The 20,896-nt window shown below is 37.6% G+C and overlaps 1 protein-coding gene across 1 annotated transcript in view; it reads left to right on the top strand.

Moving 5' to 3' along the window:
- The window catches only part of LOC124237626 (glutaredoxin domain-containing cysteine-rich protein 1), a 111,594-nt gene extending 107,488 nt beyond the window's left edge, over positions 1–4,106 (top strand). The window contains exon 4 of the mRNA XM_046657491.1: positions 3,916–4,106. Coding sequence (XP_046513447.1) covers positions 3,916–4,095 — 180 coding nt within the window. The 3' untranslated portion in view covers positions 4,096–4,106. The remainder of the gene's footprint in view (positions 1–3,915) is intronic.
- Positions 4,107–20,896: the final 16,790 nt, after the last annotated feature.

Genomic DNA, 20,896 nt, shown 5'->3' with positions numbered 1-20,896 from the left:
AGAAGAAAGACCATGGATTTTGCTCTTGGAGGGAGGTCTCCAATTTCCAATTTTCTAATCCCCCTGTGACCTGAACATTTTTTTGCTCATTAAAAGTCTTGTTTCCTCATTTGTAAAATGAGGCAGTCTCTATCACATCAGATTAGTGTGAGAATTGGGTATAGACTCTATTTGCTCTATAAGCCATCATTTTCCTCCCATGATTTTATGGCCGAAACAGCTAATTTTTCTCGAGAATAGAAGTGGCTTCAGAATCTTTCCAACACTGTTCCAAGAAGTCAGAATTGGCATGTGAATTGAAACACATTTAGTCTCCCTTTCTTACAGTGGCAAGACCTTGCACCAAAAGGCCAAATACAGGAGAGATGTTTAACTAAAATGACTACAGGAATTACAGAAAATGATTGTGTCATGTGACCACAAACAATTTAGCTTGAGGTAGCAGATAATAAAAATCCCTTCAAATAAGGATTTATTAATGAAATAATGGCTAATAATGACAAACCTTATTGAGTGGCTACTATGTGTCAAGCAATGTTCTATTCATCTTACGTGAATTAACGCGTTGAATACTCTCAACACCTCTGAGTAAAAGACAGATCTCATCAGAGCATGGTCTAGATTCTGAGGACATTGTTTTAGGTGGCCTTGGTCTGTTTGTGATTCCCTTTAAAAAAAAAAAAAGATTGGCAACAGTTGTTAGCTCAGGTGCCAATCTTTAAAAAAAAGAAAAGAAAAAAGAAAAAATGTCAATGTAGCTTTTAGTATTTATATATTAATCTTATTTTAGGAAATCTGTTTGGACTTGTGGATAAATTATTAAGAAACAGTAGACTCATCAAATAGATTTAACATTTGATATTTTGACCCACTGAAAATAATGTCTGTAAGCCATGTTGGAGGTCTATGAATGTAAAGGAATTTTTAATGTTGTTCAGTTACCGTTTTGAATTCTCCATGCTGAGAGCCTAGTGTCTGGAGTGAGTGACGTAGCTGGTAAACAGGCGTAGGAAGCTGCCTAGCACTCACATTCATTCCAGCTTTGTTATTCTAAGCTTGTCATCACAAATATATCTTATGGGAAAACTGTATGCTATTCAAGAGTTTGGTCATTCACAGGTGTCTTGGGTTCTAGCAGCGGGAGTTGGTATTTAGTGAGTGTGCACTCTTGCGGCTGTACTGGTTATTGAAAATATTGAAACATGTTTGTACTGGTTGTTAAGATACTGAAATAGTTTATCCTGGTTGGTAAACAGCTGCTGCCCCAAGACACATAAGCATCTCTCTTCTCCCCTGTCAGCAACTCTCCTATAAGAGCTACCAGATAAAACATAGGATGCCCCCTTACAGCTAAACCTCAGAGAAATTATGAATAATTTTTTAGTTTAGGTATGTCCCATGCAATATTTGGGACACGCCAATACAAAAATTTATTTGTGGCCTATCTGAAATTCAAATTACCTGGCCATCTCATATTTTTAATTGCAAAATTTGAGAACCCTTCTCCACTTGGAACCGAGACTATTTACGATCCAGCACTAATGGGTGAAGTCCTGGCCTCAGGGGCCCTGCAGTTCCTTCCTCCAGGACTGGGCTCACCCAGCATCTATTCTGCCTAGTTGGTGCTCTTGCTGTACAAATTACTAAATATTTTTAATAAAACCTTCTGGCATAGCTCTAGTGAATGTCAAAAGTCTGTCTATCTTATATTCTTTCTAAAATTTGATAAGAACATCATTACTTACTAATTCTCTTATATTTTGCTTTTAAACTACCCTCTTTTCCATCACTGGATTTCTTTTTTACTCAAAGTTTGTTTTTTCTAAAGGCATTTTAATATTATGAAAAATAGCAAGTCTAGTACCTCGTTTTTTGGTCAATTCTTGCACAAATAAATGACAAAAAACTACCTACAAAGTAATTAAATTGCTGCACAAACTCACTCTAACTTTTGGGAAGAGTTTTGAATCTCTACGATCTTGACAGCATTCCTTATTTGTGTCATCCAGATTGGCAACCACTACTTTTCATCAAAGTAATTCTGTGCCACTAAAAATGAGGTATTACATGGATGTTGATAGAATAGCTAAGTCAAACTGTAATTGCAAGTGTGTCTTGCTATATACAGAAAATGCATATCTGAAAAGTGGTCTAGGAATACATAAATTTTAAGATAATCATGTCCTTAATGTTTATTTCCCAAAGTACATTCCATAAGTTATTAATAATGAGAGAATTATAGCTGTTTTGTGGGAAAAGTGTTTCATAGCATGTATACAGGGGAAATGGTGGGTTAAACTCAATTAATCAGGTTCCTTTTTAGTTGGATTTTTTAAGACTTTAATATGTTCAATTGTGAATCTCCTGAGAAAAGCTATGCATATGTGTATGTTAGGTACGTTTATCTGAGTGTGTTTCTGTGTGTGTATCCACATTTCCCAATCTTATTTTAGTAATTATTCTCTTCACAAAGCTGGCTTTTAAACATTGCTGCAAACTCCCATTTTGCAAATCAGAAGCTTGGAATTAAGTCACTTTTCTCTTTGTATTCATTCTGTAAAGGCTCCTAATCTCCTCCCAGCTGATGGATGCTACTAGTGGACTCTGGCAAAGGTTCTATGCTAAAAAAAAAAGCAATCAGAAGTGCATATGAATAATTTTCAATATATTATCCTCAACACACTATGTAGTTATTTTTATTCTACTGTTACTTGAGGTAGAAAGGCTGATAGCTACTGTGAGAAGTTTTATAGACTTGGGTAAATGTCTTGAGATTTCTATTCTTGTTTCCTTAAATATAAAATGAGGATAATGATGCTTGAATTATCTGCTTCACAGAAGGTCTCTGCTTGTGTGAAGGGAGGGATGAGGGAAGATTCTATTCTGTAATGCATTTGAAAGTGCTTTTAAAAAACAAAGTGTTATTCAAACGTGCATTACAACAATGGAGCTTCAGTTGATAGTGGCTCCTCCACACTTCAGCTTTTAGGTTTCTGATTTTCCAGACTCACTATTAGTGATACTATCATATAAATGTGGGGGCCTGGAGTTGGCCACCCCAAGATATGTCTCTTTGACATGAGGATTATTTGGGGCTGGTTACTTTTAATAAACTGCAGACAGGAAGGAGGCTCTGAGAAGTGGAACTTGCTTGCCCTTTGTTAGGAGACATTTACATTGTAAAGGAAATCTCCATCTGTAAAGGTGTCTCCCTCTCTGTACCAGGAAGAAGAGGGGGATGACCTTATCTCTAGAAACTCTTAATGCCAAAGGCAAGGACTTAAATCTGCATTTGTTTACTGTACTTTTGGGGTAATCTCCCATGATTGCCTCCCCCTCCACCCCCAACATCCTCCTTTGTCCTTAGCTGAAGATTATATTTAAGGTGGGATCTTCAGCCATTTTGGCGAGTTGCTCAGCTTGCCTGAGCCTCTCCCATGTATACATGTTATAAAGCTTTGTTTAATTTTCTCCTGCTATTCTGTCTCATGTGAATTTAATTCGTTCTCTGGCCAGAAGAACCCAGAGAGGGTAGAGAAAATGTCTTCCTCCCCTACATAAACAAAGACATATAACTGTTAAGAGATGCTAAAGGGAAAGTTACAGTGTTTTCCCTTAATGTAAGTAACCAGTTCCTGAATTATTTGTTTTGTAAATATGTGTTTTCATATGATGGGTTTCCAGCCTTTCCAAACCAATCTTGTGCTTTCAATAGCCATCAATGGGGCAATGAAGGAAATTTCAGTCAGCTTTTCCCCTGGATCTAACATATGAGTGGGAGGTGATTTCGTGTCCATAGCCATATTGTGCCAATATTGTTTTACGACTACCCACAGTTCAGAAGGACAGAAGGGCTGATTGAGTTGTTCACACTAAAATTTCCTCTCCTCTCTTGTCCCCCTCCACCCTCTACAGAGAGTGCAGCATCCACACGAGTGCCCCTCCTGTGGAGGCTTTGGCTTTCTTCCATGCTCCATGTGCCATGGGAGCAAGATGTCAGTGTTTCGAAACTGCTTTACAGACTCTTTCAAAGCCCTGAAGTGTACAGCTTGCAACGAGAATGGTCTTCAGCGCTGTAAGAGTTGTGCTCGTTAGGCAGAGCTTCCACCCAGGGAAAGCTTCATTTTGTTAACCGAAGGCAGTAATTTGGTTTATACTTTTTTTTAAAAGAAATGGTCATGTTTATGGATTAATCAATAAACTTTGTTTATTACAATTGCGTTTGTTTTGAATTTTGCTGTGATTATTTTCATTAATTTAGTAAATAAACATCTATTTAACAACTACTATGTGCCAAGCCCCATGCTAGACTGTGGTCTGTATAATTGGAATTTGTGGCCTATCCAGTACCATCACAAGATAGCCAAATTCTGATTCCCTAAATGTGTTTGACTTTCTGAAGAAAAAACAAAATATATCTAATGATGCCTATTGTAATGTTACCCTATTGTCTAGAATGAGTTGATTCAAATCTCTAGAGGCATGACTTGTTTCTATGTGTGCCTCAGCTGCAGGGAAAGAGCGATCTGTGGATAGTGGGGAAGAATATGATCATATTTATACTTAGGCAGTAGAATTTTTTAAAAAGCTATAGCATAGTCTTGGAGCTGATGATATTGATGATAAATCATTAATGTTATCAGATGGATTTCTTGGTGATGATACAAAAGTTGTCAAAAGAGTTGTCTGGGTTTGTTTTTTAAACATCTGTCTTGTGCTATTGCCATTGAAAGTGCTCCCAAAAGGTGCTAGCATTGTCGTCTTGAGCTGGACATGAGAGCACTATGTAGATTGAACACGTACTAGGCAATGTTATCACCTGTGCTTCTGACCAACCAGCTATATATTGGAGGTTCCCAAACCCCCTCTTTTGGACTTGATTAATTTGCTGGAACGGCTCAGAGAATTTAGAGACACATTGTACCTACTAGACCACCAGTTTATTATAAAAGGACATAACTCAGGAAGTCAGATGGGGCAAGGTGTGGGGAAGGGGCAAGGAGCTTCCATGCCCTCTCCGGGCACGCGGCTCTCCCCAAATCACCATGTGTTCAACTCAGAGGCTCTGCAAACCCCATCCTTTTGGGTTTTTGTGGAGGCTTCCTTACATTCACATGATTGATTAAATAATTGGCTATTGATGATTGATTCAACCTCCAATCCCTCTCCCCTTCCCAGAGGTCAGGGAGATGGGACTGAAAGTTTCAACCCTCCAATCACATGATTGGCAATCAGCCCCTATCCTTAGATGAGTTCCAAAAGTCACCTCATTAACATCACAAGAGACACCTTTATGCTCCCATCACTTGGGAAATTCTAAGGGTTTTAGGAGCTCTGTGCCAGAAAAGAGGATGAAAACCAAATATATATTTCTTATTATAATTCCAATATCACACAAAGGAAAGAAATAGTGGAGAGGCCAAAGAGTTGAGTAGAGATTTCAGCAGCTGCCTGTGTTGCAAAGTCAGAGTTTGGTGTTCAAGTGGTTAATACAATGAACATTTCCTTGAAATCTCAGAAGGGCCCCATCTTTATTGTAAAGCCAAGGAGTAAGGACTATGTTGTAGAGCTAAGGGAAAAGCCAAAGAAAACTTGCCCTTAGAAGGCCTAAAACCAAGCATCCATGGTGTCTTTTAGTATTTGATTGCCTGTTAGGACAAAACACTCAAATAAGCAATAGCAATGAACTTCTTGAATATGAAAATCTACAGCTAACCCAACACTTAATGGTAAAATATTAAGTACTTTTCCCCTAAAATCAGGCTGTGGGCATGAATATTCACTTTTATCACTTCTATTCAGCATTATGATAGAAGTCCTAGACAGTGAAATAAGGCAAGAAAAAAAGTCACAAATATTGGGGAAAAAAAAAGCTCATTATTTATAAACAACGCCATTTTGGTGTAGAAAATCCAAAAGAATCTACAGACTATCGAACCTCAAAGTGAAGTTAAAATTATTGTATTCAAGGTCATTATACAAAAATTAGAAATACAATACACAAGCAACAAAAAATCAGAATATAACATTAAAATAATACAATATAAACTGCTATCAGAAAGCATCGAGTACATGGAATACCTTTTACAAAAGATATATAAGACTTCTACATTTACAACTACAATGTAGATTTGCTGAGAAGTTATAGAAGACCAAGAACATGGAGAAATGAACCATGTTTATGGATTGTAAGACGACATTTTAAAGATGTCTATGGTTTCAATGCAATCTCAATTAAAATCTCACTAGACTTTTTGTAGAATTAGACCTATAATTCTAATTTATATGAAAATGCAATCTAGAGTATCCAAGACAATTTTGAACCAGCAGGGTAAAACAAGGATAGCAAATACACCAAAGGAAAGAATGGAGAATTCAGAAATAGATGCATGCATTGAAGCCAACTAATTTTCAAAAAAGGTGCCAATACAAGGCAATGGGGAGTGGAAATTCTTTTAAACAAATAGTGCTGGAATTACTGGATTCCTATATGGAAAAAATGACCTTGAAAATTACTACTACTACTGCCACTGCTGCTACTGGCATCTAGTGGCTAGAGGCCAGGGCTACAGCTAAACATCCTACAAAACACAGGACAACCCCTCCCCTCAAAAAAATAATCCAGTCCAAAACATCAACAGTCAAGATTGAGAAACTCTGATCTAAATGTTAAAGCTAAACAAGGAGAATATCGTCACAATCTTGGGGTAGGCAAAGATGTTTTGAATAAGTCACAAGACACCGAACTATAAAAAATGATCTTAACTGGACTTAACTAAAATGAAAATCTCCTCATAAAAAGACACTTTAAAAAAAATGAAGAAGGAAGTGACAACAAGGAGAAAATATTCACAGTACAAATATCTGCAGTCTGATATCTGAAGACTTGTATAAGGCCATATAAAGACTCTGAAAAATCAATAATAAAGACCATTTAATAAAGAAGTGGGTAATAGACACTTTACAAAAGGAGACACATAGATGGCCAAAAACAAAGGAAAATACATATCATTAGTCATCAGGGGAATGCAAATTAAAACTGCAATGTGATATTACTACATAATATTTAGAATGGCTAAGATTTAAAAAGACTGAAAATACAAAGTGTTGGGTGTAGGTATGGCACAAATGGAACTTTCACACATAGCTAATGAGAATGTTAAATGGTACAACCACTTAAGATAACCATTTGATGGTTTCTAATGAAGGAAAACATACACTAATTGTATGTTCAACAATTTTACTCCAGTTATTTATTCAAGAGAAATAAAAACATATGTCCACATCGTACAAGAGTTTCATGGAAGTTGTGTTCATAATAGTCAAAAAGTGGGATAATCTCAAATGCCCACAGACGGGAGAATTCATAAGCAAATTGTGGTATATTAATACAGGGGCACACCGCCTACTAATAAAAAGAAACAGCTATAGATGAACATGGATGAACCTCAAAGATGTCATGTAATTATATTAAGCCAGACACAAAGGCTATGTACTATATGATTCCATTTATATGAAGCTATAGAACAGGCTAAAATTAATCTATACAATAGTTGCCTCATAAGCAGCAGGGGCAAGGGGCAAGGGACAGGAGAAGGAAATTAGATATGACCAGAACTAATACAGTGGTCCAAGTTAGGGTTCATTGAGAGTACATTTCCCCTCTGTCAATAAAGGAGAGAAGAATTTCTTGTATCAATAAACAGATTCTCATCACAGCTCCAACATGGTTCTGAGATTCTATTGTGTAGTAGAGCCTATTCAGAAACTTCCTCACTACTCAGGCTCTAGCTATGTTTCTGAAAATCCAACCACAGTCCCAGTGGCCTCCTTGTCTGAGGTACAACCAGGAGGGAGAATGACAATTGTACACGGGATTCTAATTTTCAGGCCGTATCTTGAACTCTGGGCTCGAGGACAAAGCCAACTTTCAATTGTGTTCATGAGGAATTTGTTTTGGTTTCTGTTTCTTATGCGTTGGCATGGAATTAAAGTGTTGTGTTTTCTGCTGATTATTTGTGAGCCACTAAAGAAGAACATTATGGAAGAGTAATGAAATTTAAAAGAAAAATCTCAAGCATCTGGTAGAATTGCAGAAGTTAATGACTGTAATAAGCTCATAATAGGCTGTTTAAACATAAATTTGTGTTAACTTTCTGAGAGAAGTTGGTTTAGACACTTCACATCTATTATCCATTTCCATTTTATAAAATGTAAATGAGAGATCATTATACTTACTATATTTATCCGACATTGTTGTGACGTGAGATTAATTAGAATATATAGGAAAGTACTTAAAAAACCCAAAGCACTATACAGAGGCATAGAAAATTTCATATTTACCATGGAAGTTATGCATCAGCAATGTATCTTTTTATTGACCAGATAAGGAAACAAACTAACATTCAACGGACACCTTCTGTATGCTTGGTTTTCTGGACAGTATCTTGTTTATTTTTTGTAATACTGTGGAGAAACTGTGATTCAGAATGTTAATTAATTTTCCTAAAGTCTTGAAATTTGTTAATTTGTTGTATCTGTAAATTTGTTAATTAATTTTCCTAAAGTCTTGAAATTTGTTAATTTGTTGTATCTCAAGTGTTCCTGTGAGCTCCCTTCATTTCTGTTATAAAGTGGGAAATGAGTCAAGTGAACAACAAACTCGCTCAAAGAGAAACACATACATATGCAATGGAGCTGGAATGAAAAGAAAGAAAGGTCTCTCCTGTGCGTCTGTGCTCTCACAACTTCATACAGTCCTCTCTGCAACTCGCCATTTATTTCAAAAGCCAGGCAATGCTGGCTGTTGGCGAAGGATACAGAGTAATGCAGTCAGGACTAGGGCTGGTCCATGAATGCGCTTTTAAAAAAGACTAAAGGAGGGATCTTACAAATGATACATACCTAGTAAATATAAATACTTATTTTTTAAACCTTCTTGTCATCCCAAGGGCTTTTGTTAAAAGGTAAATGATTGGTATATCGATTAGAGTTTTGTCTGGTCTTTCATGTACAAGCCTCACATGCAGCAAAGAAGCTAGTCTGGAACTCTTCAAAGTGGAGTGAAGATTTAAAGACGATTTTGGCAAGCATCTGAATGTAATATCCTTTTAGATCTGGGGGATTGTTTCTTGTGATCTTTTGTAGTTTTCTCACCCACAATAATTTGACAGTAATTTGGTTTCTTCAGTACTTTACAAAGTTATTTCTAAGGCATTAAACTTAGTGTTCATAGAATAAATGTCTTCTCTTTGCTCTCGTATTTAACCAGTCTGTATATTATTTAGTTATAACAAACTGTTACACTTAATTAAAATTAATATATTTGTTATACAATTATATATATCATTCTAAACACAACTATAAGGCTAACAGATTTGAGAAGAACCAAAACTGACGAGATATACATTTGTCTGCCAGTAGCAGAAGTATATAGGCAGATTAGAGTGTGTCTCCTGGTTGCAAGGATGCAGCAGGCAGAAGGAATGTATTACAGAGGGAGTGGGGAGCATTTGGCAACCCTGAAAGTATGTGAGGTGCAAGTTGACTAAGGAAGCTTTAGCTAACTTATGTGACCATAATAGAATCCAGGGGCACTGTTGATAATATGCTCAGGGTTATTCATCATCACCTTCCTCACTACCTTTCTGCTCCATCAGCAGCTGGCATTGCTGAGCTACCAGCATTTCTAATGCATGCTGTGTTTGACCTGCAATGTTTGACCAGAGACTCAATAGCTTTGGAAGGTATGTTCCTCTCTGTAAGGATAAAACACTTCCACACATGTCGCTTTTTGTGTATGGCTTATTTCACTTACTGTAGTAATGTCCGCTGTTATGACCTCACATATATGTGGAATCTAAAAAAGTTGAATACATGGAAGCAGGGAGTAGAACCGTGGTTGCTGGTGCAGGGAGGTATGGAAAATAGGGAGATGTTACAAAGGGCACAAAGTTGCAGTTATGTGGGATGAAGAAGCTTTAGAGATCCAATGTACAGCATGACAACAATAGTTAATAACACTGTATTGAATACTGGAAATTTGCTAAGAGTAGATTTCAGGGGCTCTCACCACACACACGTAAAAGCAATTCTGTGAGGAGATTATGTTAACTAGCTTGACTATAGTAATCATTTCACTATGTATATGAATTCATCATGTTGTGGACCTTAAATACATACAATTTATATTAAAAAATAAAATAAAATAAAAAATTTGAAAAAAGAAAGGCACAATCTCATTGAACATGCTACCGCAGTATACTGCTTTACTGGAAGCGACTGTGCTGGGTTTCTATCCAGAAGAACCCTTCTTCAGAGAACCACTGGCCTCTTTGGAAATTCGTTCACGAGAGAAAAGTTTTTTTCAACTATGGAGGAGTATCCATGTATCAAAGCATAATTCCTCTAAGAAAAGAAAGAGCATCCATTCTGATGGAAACTTTTTGTTCTGGCCTTATTCTGAACTTTTAAAACTTTTTCATTAAACCTAGCACAGAACACATTGGAAAACTCGCAGTGCATGATTTGGTGGCAAGGTGACTTTTAATGGGAATTTAGCTTTCATAGAAGAATGTAAGATGTCCTGAAAGCATTGCTTATATGTAGCAAAACTGAAGTCTACTCTTAATGTTAATCAATATCTAGAAAATCCATATTGATTCTCTGTACGACATATGCCTCATTTCACATTCTGTGCTTTTAAGTTGTTACCTCTTTTCTCTATGTCTTCTGTGATCTTAACCCTTTTCTGCCCACCACCTTGTTGGAGGAATATCAATATAAATGTTACTCAAAACAGAGTACTCAAAATAGAGGTACACATACCAGTTAGAAAGCAAAATGTTTGCACAATATGGAAAATGGTGCCAAGTGCATTGCCTATTTATTACAATAGAAGAAAAATGTTAAGACTGATGGAAAATAGTGATATTTAAAATATTTTCCCTATACATTATTGGTGGCTTTGGTCCATATTTTGCACATTGTATATTTTTGTGTGTTGCTTTGCATTTGATGATTGAAGACATTGTGAAGCCTGAAAAGCCCCTCGGAGAAGCACTGGGACAAAATCTAAGGTGCTAGTTTCTGGAGACAAGATGCCACTTCATTGCTCTGAAGTTTACAGATTTGCTCTGACCTTTACAGGTCTGTTTTGAGTCATTTCCTGTCTGCTGTAGATTTTACCTGGAGACAGAATTGTCAATATATCTTCTGTCACCTTTTTGTTTCCTGGCTAGAAAATATTATAGCATGCTTTATTCTTAGGAGAGAGAAATATGTTTGTTTTTCAGAACATTCTTCCCTAAGGTAAAAGTCTCTGTACTCTGTAATTTTTCCAGTAGTTGTTATGAATCCTTTGCTGTTATAAATAGGTGAGCAGCCATCAGTAGCTGTGTTATCTCTTCCCAACGTTTTCTCCTCTTCTGATTTTCTTCTCCTTCTGGGTTTGAAGAAATAGGGATTTGAGGAAATAGGGGAAGATTTTTGAGCCTTTTTATGAAGTAGAAGCACTTCAGCTTGTGAATAAAATATTTAAGTTTATTAGCAATGTGATTGTGATAAGTAATTATAGAAAACTCCCCAGGTTTCTGGAATCAAGACTAACCATGTGGTACTCAGTCAAGAAATATATGAGACATTGTGAGTGATATAAAAAGGAAAATAATGTGGCTTTGTCCCCACTGTGACTGGAGAGATAAGACATGCTATAGATAAACAGAATGCACACTCTGTCCTGCAGGTTATTGCTTATCAGATGTCTGGGAAAGACACTAGATGCCATAGGAGAACACGGGAGGCTGCTTGGGGGACTTAGCTTGAAGCAGTGCCTATGGTAATGGCTAGAATTTCTATAGGCAAAAATGTGGGTGAAAAGTCAGGGCCCAGCTATGGAATCAAGTGGGTGAAATGGAATGTGCTTAGGGCAATGCCTGGCAGATGGCAAGCATTCATGACACATTCCAAACGATCCCAAAGATGATGATGATAGGCGATGTATTATTGTGGTTAGGAGCACAGGCTCTGGATTCTGATTATCTAGTTTGGAATCCCAGTTCTGCCATTTACCAGCTGTGTGACTTTAGGCAAGTTTCTTACATTTTCTGTGCCTCAATTTTCTTATTTGTAATACAAGAGTAATACCAATACGTAGCTCATAGAGTTGTTAAGAGGATTAAATTAATACACATGAAGTATTTATTTTGGTACCTGCCACAAGGATTAGAGATAGTTTGGGAATAGATTGTAAAAAACTTTGAAAGCACAGGACTTTTGAATTCATCCTGTAGGCAAGGGATGTCTTTTCAGTCAAGTTATTTATTCTATGAAACATTGGTTTGGAAAAAGAAAATAATTGTATATTAAAAGAAGTGAAAGAGTTGGGAAATAAACGTTTAAGAGTTTAAGGTGCAGGGGCCAGTTCTGTGGCTGAGTGGTTAAGTTTGCACACTCCCTTCGGCAGCCTGGAGTTCAGCGGCCAGGGGTTTGTGGGTTCGGATCCTGGGCGCAGACCTTTGCACCGCTGATCAAGCCACGGCGTGGCGGCATCCCACACAGAGGAAGTAGAATGACCTACATCTAGGATATACAACTATGTACTGGGGCTTTGGGGAGAAAAAAAAATAGAGGAAGATCGGCAACAGTTGTTAGCTCAAGGCCAATCTCCTCTCCAAAAAAAAAAATCAATAAGTTAGAGTTTAGGGGGCAGTATACACTCTTAACTGACGACAATATATGGTGCTGCCTTTTGCATAATCAGGGTATATAAATGTGGGAACCAAAAGGTAGAAGTAGGAATGGATCCTCTAAGCATTACTCTTATATTTTGACTCAAAATATTTGTGTTTCCCATTCTCAAGATGTTGGGCTATTAACATCTTAGTATTCAAAGGAGGAGTGCCTCCATCAGGAGCCAAAACAATGGTCTGTTGAACTGGAAGTTGAGACTTCCACAAGGCCATTTTTAGCTTCTGATGACACCAGACCTACAGAAAAACGGTTCCTGTTTGGCTGGCTGATTGATCCTGTTTATCAGTGGAAAATAGTATTAGTGCTGCACTACGTGTACAGGAAGGAGGAGCTCTGGAACCCAGGCAGTTTCTCAGACACCTTCTAGTACTGCCACATGCAGTGATAAAGGGTAATGGACGATTACAGTCCCACAAGAAAAGCAGGGCAAACAAAATGTAGGATAGCCTGGAAAGAAAGTTTTGGATCACCCTACTAGGAAAAGAACCCGGTTCACTGAGGTGCTGACTGAGGGCGGACTCAGCATGGGATAAGATGAGGAAGAAATATGTGAATACAAACCAAGCTTCATGACCAGTTGTAGAAACACTGGAGAGAGTAGTTATTAGTTATCTATATGTTAAAACTTTCCCCATTATCTCTGTATGTGTCTCTATATGTATCAGTAAACCTCCGTAGTTTCTTCTCTATCTCTTCATCTACTATTTTTCACAGTGTGGAGTTGATAGTTAACTTTATTACTGAGCCCATATTTAACTTTAACTTCATATCAAAACCTCATCAATGATTGTCAGCCATGGTCTCTTTCTGGGTCAGCTTCATTCCTCTTCTTGTTCAGTTACAATTTCATTTTGATACCTAGGGGTAATCTGGGTTAGAACCAAAGATTTGTGGGTTCTTGTTGTTGGGGGGAGATATTTTCAGCAAAGCATGTAGCTGATTAGAAAAAATGTTTTGACGTTAGGCTAGTTTACCGCTGTGCTTTGGAGAACAGGCTCTGGCATGGGGAGGGTGAAATAAAAAGTATAGATTTGGTTCCTTTACTGTGGCCTGGACAGGAATTTGAAATAGTAAGTGTATCCCATTAAGAAGAGACAAACAGCAGTCATCAAACTGCAGGTGGGTCTTCAACAGTGACTTCACGTGGCTGTGAAAATCATGTCACTTGTGGAATAATCAGAGATTAGCTCAGGGAAGCGGGGCCCCAGGATTCTGAAAATCTCAGGGCTTGAAGAAATCTTTAAGTGAGAGATATTTGCTCTCTGCTAATAAGGAAGGTGGAGATTTGAGCAATTGCTTGGAAAAATCAAAGTAATGATACAGTAGGTTTATTCTAGCACATTTTCTTTGCATATCTGAGTAGTAGGAGTGATTTTTGATGCATACAATTACTTACTTTTGAGTATTAAATTTATATATGATCATTGCAGATTTTTTGTCAAATAAAGAAAAAACCCCAGCACAAAGTCACTTTTTGATGTTATTTCCTTCAGAACTTTCACCTTTGTTTCTATGAACTGTGTAAATTTAGATCACTTTTTTCCCTCAGTTTTATAAAGTATAATTGACAAACAAAAACTGTATATATTTACATTGTACAATGTGATGTTTTGATACATACATGCATTGTAAAATGAATACCACTCTCAAGTTAATTAACTTCTCCATCACCTCACATAGTTATCATTTTTTTTTTTTTTTTAAGATTTTATTTTTTCCTTTTTCTCCCCAAAGCCCCCCAGTACATAGTTGTATATTCTTCGTTGTGGGTCCTTCTAGTTGTGGCATATGGGACGCTGCCTCAGCGTGGTTTGATGAGCAGTGCCATGTCCGCGCCCAGGATTCGAACCAACGAAACACTGGGCCGCCTGCAGCGGAGCGCGCGAACTTAACCACTCGGCCACGGGGCCAGCCCCTCATTGTTTTTTTTTGTGTGAGTGTCACTTAACATCTACTCTCTTAGTAAACTATAGTATTAATTACAGTCACCATGCTGTGCGACAGATCTCTGGAATTTATTCATCCTGTGTAACTGAAACTTTGTTCCCTTTGACCAACTCTTCCCCTTTCCCCTAACGCCCTCTAATCCCTAGCAACCACCATTCTACTCTCTGCTTCTGTGAATTTGACTTTTTTCGATCCTAAACATGTGTGAGATCATACAGTATTTGTTTTTCTCTCTGACTTTTCACTTAGCATAATGTCCTCCAGGTTCATCCATGCTGTCATAAATGACAGGATCTTCTTCCTTTCTAAGGCTTAATTATATCCCATTGTATGTGTGTATATATATATATACACACATCACATTTATATATACACACATATATATGTATATATATAAATACACATCACATGTTTTTGTCCATTCATTCGTCAATGGATGCAAGTTTCTTCCATATATTGGCTGCTATGAATAATGCTACAATGAACATGGGAGTGCAGACGATCTTCAAGATACTGATTTCGTTTCCTTTGGATATATATCCAGAAGTGGGATTGCTGGATCTCATTGTGGTTTTGGTTTTCATTTTCCTGAGGATTAGTGATGTTAAACGTCTTTTCGTATAATACCTGTTGGCCCTTTGCATGCCCTCTTGGAAAAAACGTCTATCCTGGTCTGTTGACCATCTTTTAATTGGGTTATTTGTTTTCTTGCTATTGAGTTGTTTGAGTTCATTTTATATTTTAGACGTTAATTCCTTATCGGATGTGTGGTTTGCAAATGTTTCCTCCCACTCCACAGGTTGTCTTTTTACGCTGCTGATTGTTTCATTTGCTGTGCAGAAGCTTTTCTGTTTGATGCTCTCTGATTTGCCTATTTTTGCTTTTGCTGCCTGTGGTTTTGGATCATGTCAAAAAATCATTGCCCGGATCCATTTGAAAAAGCCTTTTCCTTACATCTTCTTCTAGTAGTTTTACAGTTTCAGGTCTTATATTTAAGTCTTCAATTCATTTTGATTTGATTTTTGTATATGGAGTGAGATAAAGTTCAATTTAATTCTCTCTTTTTTTCAGGTATGCTTGTTTTTGGTGAGGAAGATTGGCCCTGAACTAGCATCTGTTGCCAATCTTCCTCTTTTTTTTCCCCCTCGGCAAAACTCCGGTACATAGTTGTGTATCGTGGTTGTAAGTCCTTCTAGTTCTTCTATATTAGACACTGCCATAGCATGGCTTAATAAGCAGTGTGTAGGTCAGTGCCCAGGATCTGAACTGGCAAACCCCCAGCCGATGATGCGGAGTCTACAAACTTAACCACTACGCCACCTGGCTGGCCCCCACCGTTTTGTTCTTTCACATATGGATATCCAATTTTCCCAGCACCATTGGTTGAGGAGACTGTCCTCCCCCCGTTGTGTATTCTTGGCACCTTTGTTGAAGATAATTGACCATAAATCTGTGAATTCATTTCTGGGCTCTCTGTTCTGTTCCCTTGGTATATATTTACAGCTGTTTTTATGCCAGTTTCATGCTGTTTTGATTACTATAGCTTTCTAGTATATTTTGAAATCAAGTGGTGTGATGCTTCCAACTTTGTTCTTCTTTCTCAAGATTGCTTTGGCTACTTGGGGCCTTTCATGGTTCCATGTGAATTTTAGGATTGTTTTTTCTATTTCTATAAAAATATGCCATTGGAATTTTGTTAAGAATTGCATGGCCTGGGTCCACACCTGGGTGTGTGTGGTGCCTGGGTTCACAGGGGCTGGCCTGGAGCCTTGATCCCTGGGGGCAGGCCTTGGAGACTGTGTCGATGAGGGCAAGCCTGAAGCCTGGGTCCATGGTGATGAGTTTGTCTTGAGTCCCAGGCTGGCCTGTGCTTAGGTCCACAGAGGCAGGCCTGGTGCCTGGGTCTTGGGGTAGCTGGCTTGATGCTGGGACAGGCTTGGAGCCTGAGTCCTTGGGTACAGGTCTGGGCCCTGGGGCTGTGAGGGCCAGCCTGGAGCTGGGTCTGCACGGGCAGTCCTGGACTCTGAGTCCACTGGAGCCAGCCTGGACCCGTGGTTCACTGGAGCCTGGGGCTGCAGGGGCTGGCCTTGTGCTGGGGAGAGTCTGGATGCTGAGGTCCATGGAGAAGTCTGGTGTTCCCTTCACTCTTCTTCTTCCAACTCACAGGGAGGATATTTGCCTCTGGGCTTCACTGCCTGGGCTTGGGCAAAAAATGATGTGGGTAATGTGAAACTGACCTTCCCACCCTCTTCAATGTGCCTTTCTTATTTCTGTGCTCCACCCGCGTGCTGTAATCTCTCATCTGGAATCCTCAGCTCCTGTGAAAGTACTTTTGTGCACGGATAGTTGTTCAAGTTGGCGCTTCTGTGAGGGGATGAGTGCTGGGAACTCCTATCCCATCATCTTGCTGCCATCACTCTATCTCTCTGTGTGTATATTTCTCCCCACTAATTTTTAATCTTCATTTAAGGAAACAGAACCATCTCTTCTTCAACACTTTATTTGAATTTGACTTAAATGTCACCTCAACCAGAGAGAGCTTCCCTGCTGACCCTATTTAAACTACCATCCTTCCAACCCCCATATTGTTACCCAGTTTGCTCTTCTTTATAAAACATTGGTGGCTGGCTTTGTAGTATTTATTTAGTTGTTATTATGGCAGGGAATTTATTCACTGCATTATCCCTAGATGCTAGAAGAATGACAGGTATGCAATAAACACTCAATAAATATTTCTTGAATAAATTTATTAAAATATTTGTATAATTCAGTGAAATTTTATTCATTTATTCATGCAGCTAATTCAAATATTTTGTTAGGATTGTCATTATGTATTATGCTTTGTTTTTTGTTGTTTTTATTATGATAGAATTACTTTAGGTATCCTACTCTTTCCTTTCATCAAAGTTATGATGAATGATTATGTTTTCCAATTGTATCTCTGAGTGATTTATATGTAATTTTTTTATTGAAAGTTAGTTTGTAAAATTACTTTGTATTTGGCCATTTTCAAAACTCTCTAACTAGTTCTAAAAATATTAAAATTGATTCACTTGAATTTTCTAGATATGTATTTATGTAATTGAGTGCTGAAAATGGCTGATTGTTAAGTTCATGGAATCTTCTGAATAGACTATAACCTTCCTGCTGGTATTAATAATATATTTTTAACCTTTATACCATCAAGCCTAAGCATGATGCTTTACTCGTACTATATTTCTAACTAAGGTTTGCTGAATGACTATTTGATTGCCCACATATCTTTACATCTCTTGGTATCCAAATCCTATTAAGTATGGAAGTCTGGTCAAGTTGAGGAACTTCAGCTCCTCTTCTCCAAATGGAATCACCCTCAACAGGTCCAGTGGCCAGAAAAGGCGCTGTGAAATAGACATTGAGATTGAATCCCTTTCAGAGATTCTGCCTCAGATGTGTTGGTAGTGATAATAATGCTTCTGAATACCCACTGCCAACTGGGTGAGAAGTATTAGAGGAGATTTTTTGTTTTTTATTGAGTTCATAATAGTTTACATCAATGTCAGATTTCAGTTGTACATTATTTCTTGACTGTCACCACATAAGTGCTCCCCTTCACCCACTTTGCCCTCCCCCCTTGCCCTGGTAACCAATGAACTGTTTTCTTTGTCCCAGTATTTGTTTATATTTCACATATAAGTGAAATCATCTGGTGTTTGTCTTTCTCAGACTGGCTTATTTCACTTAGCATAATTCCCTCTAGGTCCTTCCATGTCATTGCAAATAGGATGAATTTGTCTTTTTTTCTGGCTGTGTAGTATTCCATTGTATATATATACCACATCTTCTTTATCTAATCATCAGTTGATGGGCACTTGGATTGCTTCCCTGTCTTGGCTATTGTGAATAGTGCTGCAATGAACATAGGGGTGCATGTGTTACTTTGGATTGTTGATTTCAAGTTGTTTGGGTAGATACCCAGTAGTGGGATGGCTGGGTCACATGGTAGTTCTATTTTTAGTTTTTTGAGGAATCACCATACTGTTTTCCATAGTGGTTGCACCAGTTTGCATTCCCACCAGCAGTATGTGAGGGTTCTCTTCTCTCTACACCCTCTCCAACATTTGTTATTTTTAGTCTTAGTGATTATAGCCATTTAATAGGTGTAAGGTGGTATCTTAGCATAGTTTTGATTTGCATTTCCCTGATGATTAGTGATGTTGAACATCTTTTCATGTGTTTGTTGGCCATCTGGATAACTTCTTCGGAAAAATGTTCCTTTGTTCATCTCCTTTGCCCACTTTTTGATCAGGTTGTTTGCTTTCTTATTGTTCATTTGTGTGAGTTCCTTATATATTATGGAGATTAACCCCTTGCCAGATATAAGATTTGCAAATATTTTCTCCCAATTGGTGGGTCATTAGAGGAATCTTTTAACATCATTGGATTCATTGGACATAAGGAAGAGGCTGGACCAAGTTGTGTAATCAAATCTTCATGAAGCCCTTAGCTAAATTCTGTGCTCTTTTTGCTCCTTAATAGAACAGATGAAATGTTTGCCAATAATGTTTGGTATATATTACCTTCCTCAAAACAATATAAATATTTTATAGACTGGAGTATAGCTATAAAACCATGAATTAAAAAGTGTATACGTAGAAGTACTGATTCACTCCCAAATTTTACTTCATGGTTTGCAAAAATTACTGCTTTTCTAAATAGGGATAGGACAATCACAATTGGGATTATAAATATAAGTTTTCCTGACATTACTTAGAATTTCCCACACATGGGCATAAGTCTACATCTAAACTTTTATTGTGTCTCAGAGAGAATTCTCCCTCTTGTTTGCCAACTCCTCCCTCATGTCTTGTATGGAAAAAATGGAATGTGCCTTCCAAATGCCACAGAGACACTAAAAAAGGGCAAATAGATGAAACTCATTGGAATACTTATCCTGGAAAATTATTGAAAAATAGTGGGACAGAATTAGAGACCTTCAGAGTACAAAACAAAAGAAACTACCTCCATGACCTTTGCATATATGTTTTCAGCAGCACTGGAAGTACAGTTGTGACCTGTGTATTTTGCAGTCTCTGATGCCCTGGGTTGCTTTCTTCATGCTAAAACATATTCAGCAATATTTCTCTCCTGGTGCTGGAAATTTCAGTGCTGCTCAGTAGAGGTCTCACCCTCCAGCATGCTTGAAATTGGCATGCCATAAATAAATAATGAATGTAAAGTTGAATCATAGAATATCTGACTTTTCTTTGGAGTCTATTGTTGCATAAGGGTGCTAATATTTTTCTCACTGGTTTAAGGTGCACTTTGATGTATGTCTTATATCAGAAATCATTTAATCTGAAACCCAAAGAGATGCTGTGAGAAGAAATTCATCTTTTTTCAAATAAAGTACACAAATCTTAAAATAAAGAACTGGAATACCATTACTCTGTGCTTCCTCTAATATCTAGTTATGCTTATTAAAGAAAAATGACATAGGCTTTAGGTATGACTTGATAGATTGTGTTAGTGTTAACAACTGATCTGACAACTTTAAAAGAAGTTTGAAACTGAATTATTCAGTGATTTTCATGGGCTAAATAATGATCCAATGAACAAATATGAAGGAGAAATTCATGACATATGTAAATTTGATTTTCCTTTAAATAATTTCCCTGACTGTATTTGTACAATATTGTTCCAAATAATTCTATGAATTATTCCTTGAATAGGAAGTCTTAACACAGGCTGCTAGTATTTCTAGATTTCTTTTTGTGTAGGCAGTAGCAGAGAATATGAGCTCAAACATAGAATGGAAGATTTGACATTCTGAGATCTGAACAAAACTCACAGGATTAGATGATTTTTGACAAGGAAATTGATGGTATGTTTTTAGTAAAATGTCTTCTTTGAGATCTAATGCAGACATGGGTTTTCTTTTGAAATCCTCCTTGCCTCCAACGTTTAGAGCTTGTGTACAGCTTGAGGGGGGTGACACTAACTCTTCTCTAAGGGACTCTCAGTTTCATTTAATGTTTTCTGAGTGGATGACACCTCCTGCCATCATCATCCATTGCCCTTTTTTTGCTCTTTCTTCTCCTTCGAGGATTAGTTCAGAGCATGTTTTTTTTCTTTCATGTTTTCTCCTTCCTCAATCTGTTGTCTTAAGAAAAGCCAAGTGACGAACTAGAGTGTTTGCTAAAAATGTACTATTTAACAA

This window comes from Equus quagga, chromosome 3, assembly GCF_021613505.1.
Source record: "Equus quagga isolate Etosha38 chromosome 3, UCLA_HA_Equagga_1.0, whole genome shotgun sequence".
In the NCBI taxonomy this organism is placed as follows: domain Eukaryota; kingdom Metazoa; phylum Chordata; class Mammalia; order Perissodactyla; family Equidae; genus Equus; species Equus quagga.
Note: the sequence above shows the minus strand (reverse complement) of the source record. Positions and strands in the feature narration are given on the sequence as shown.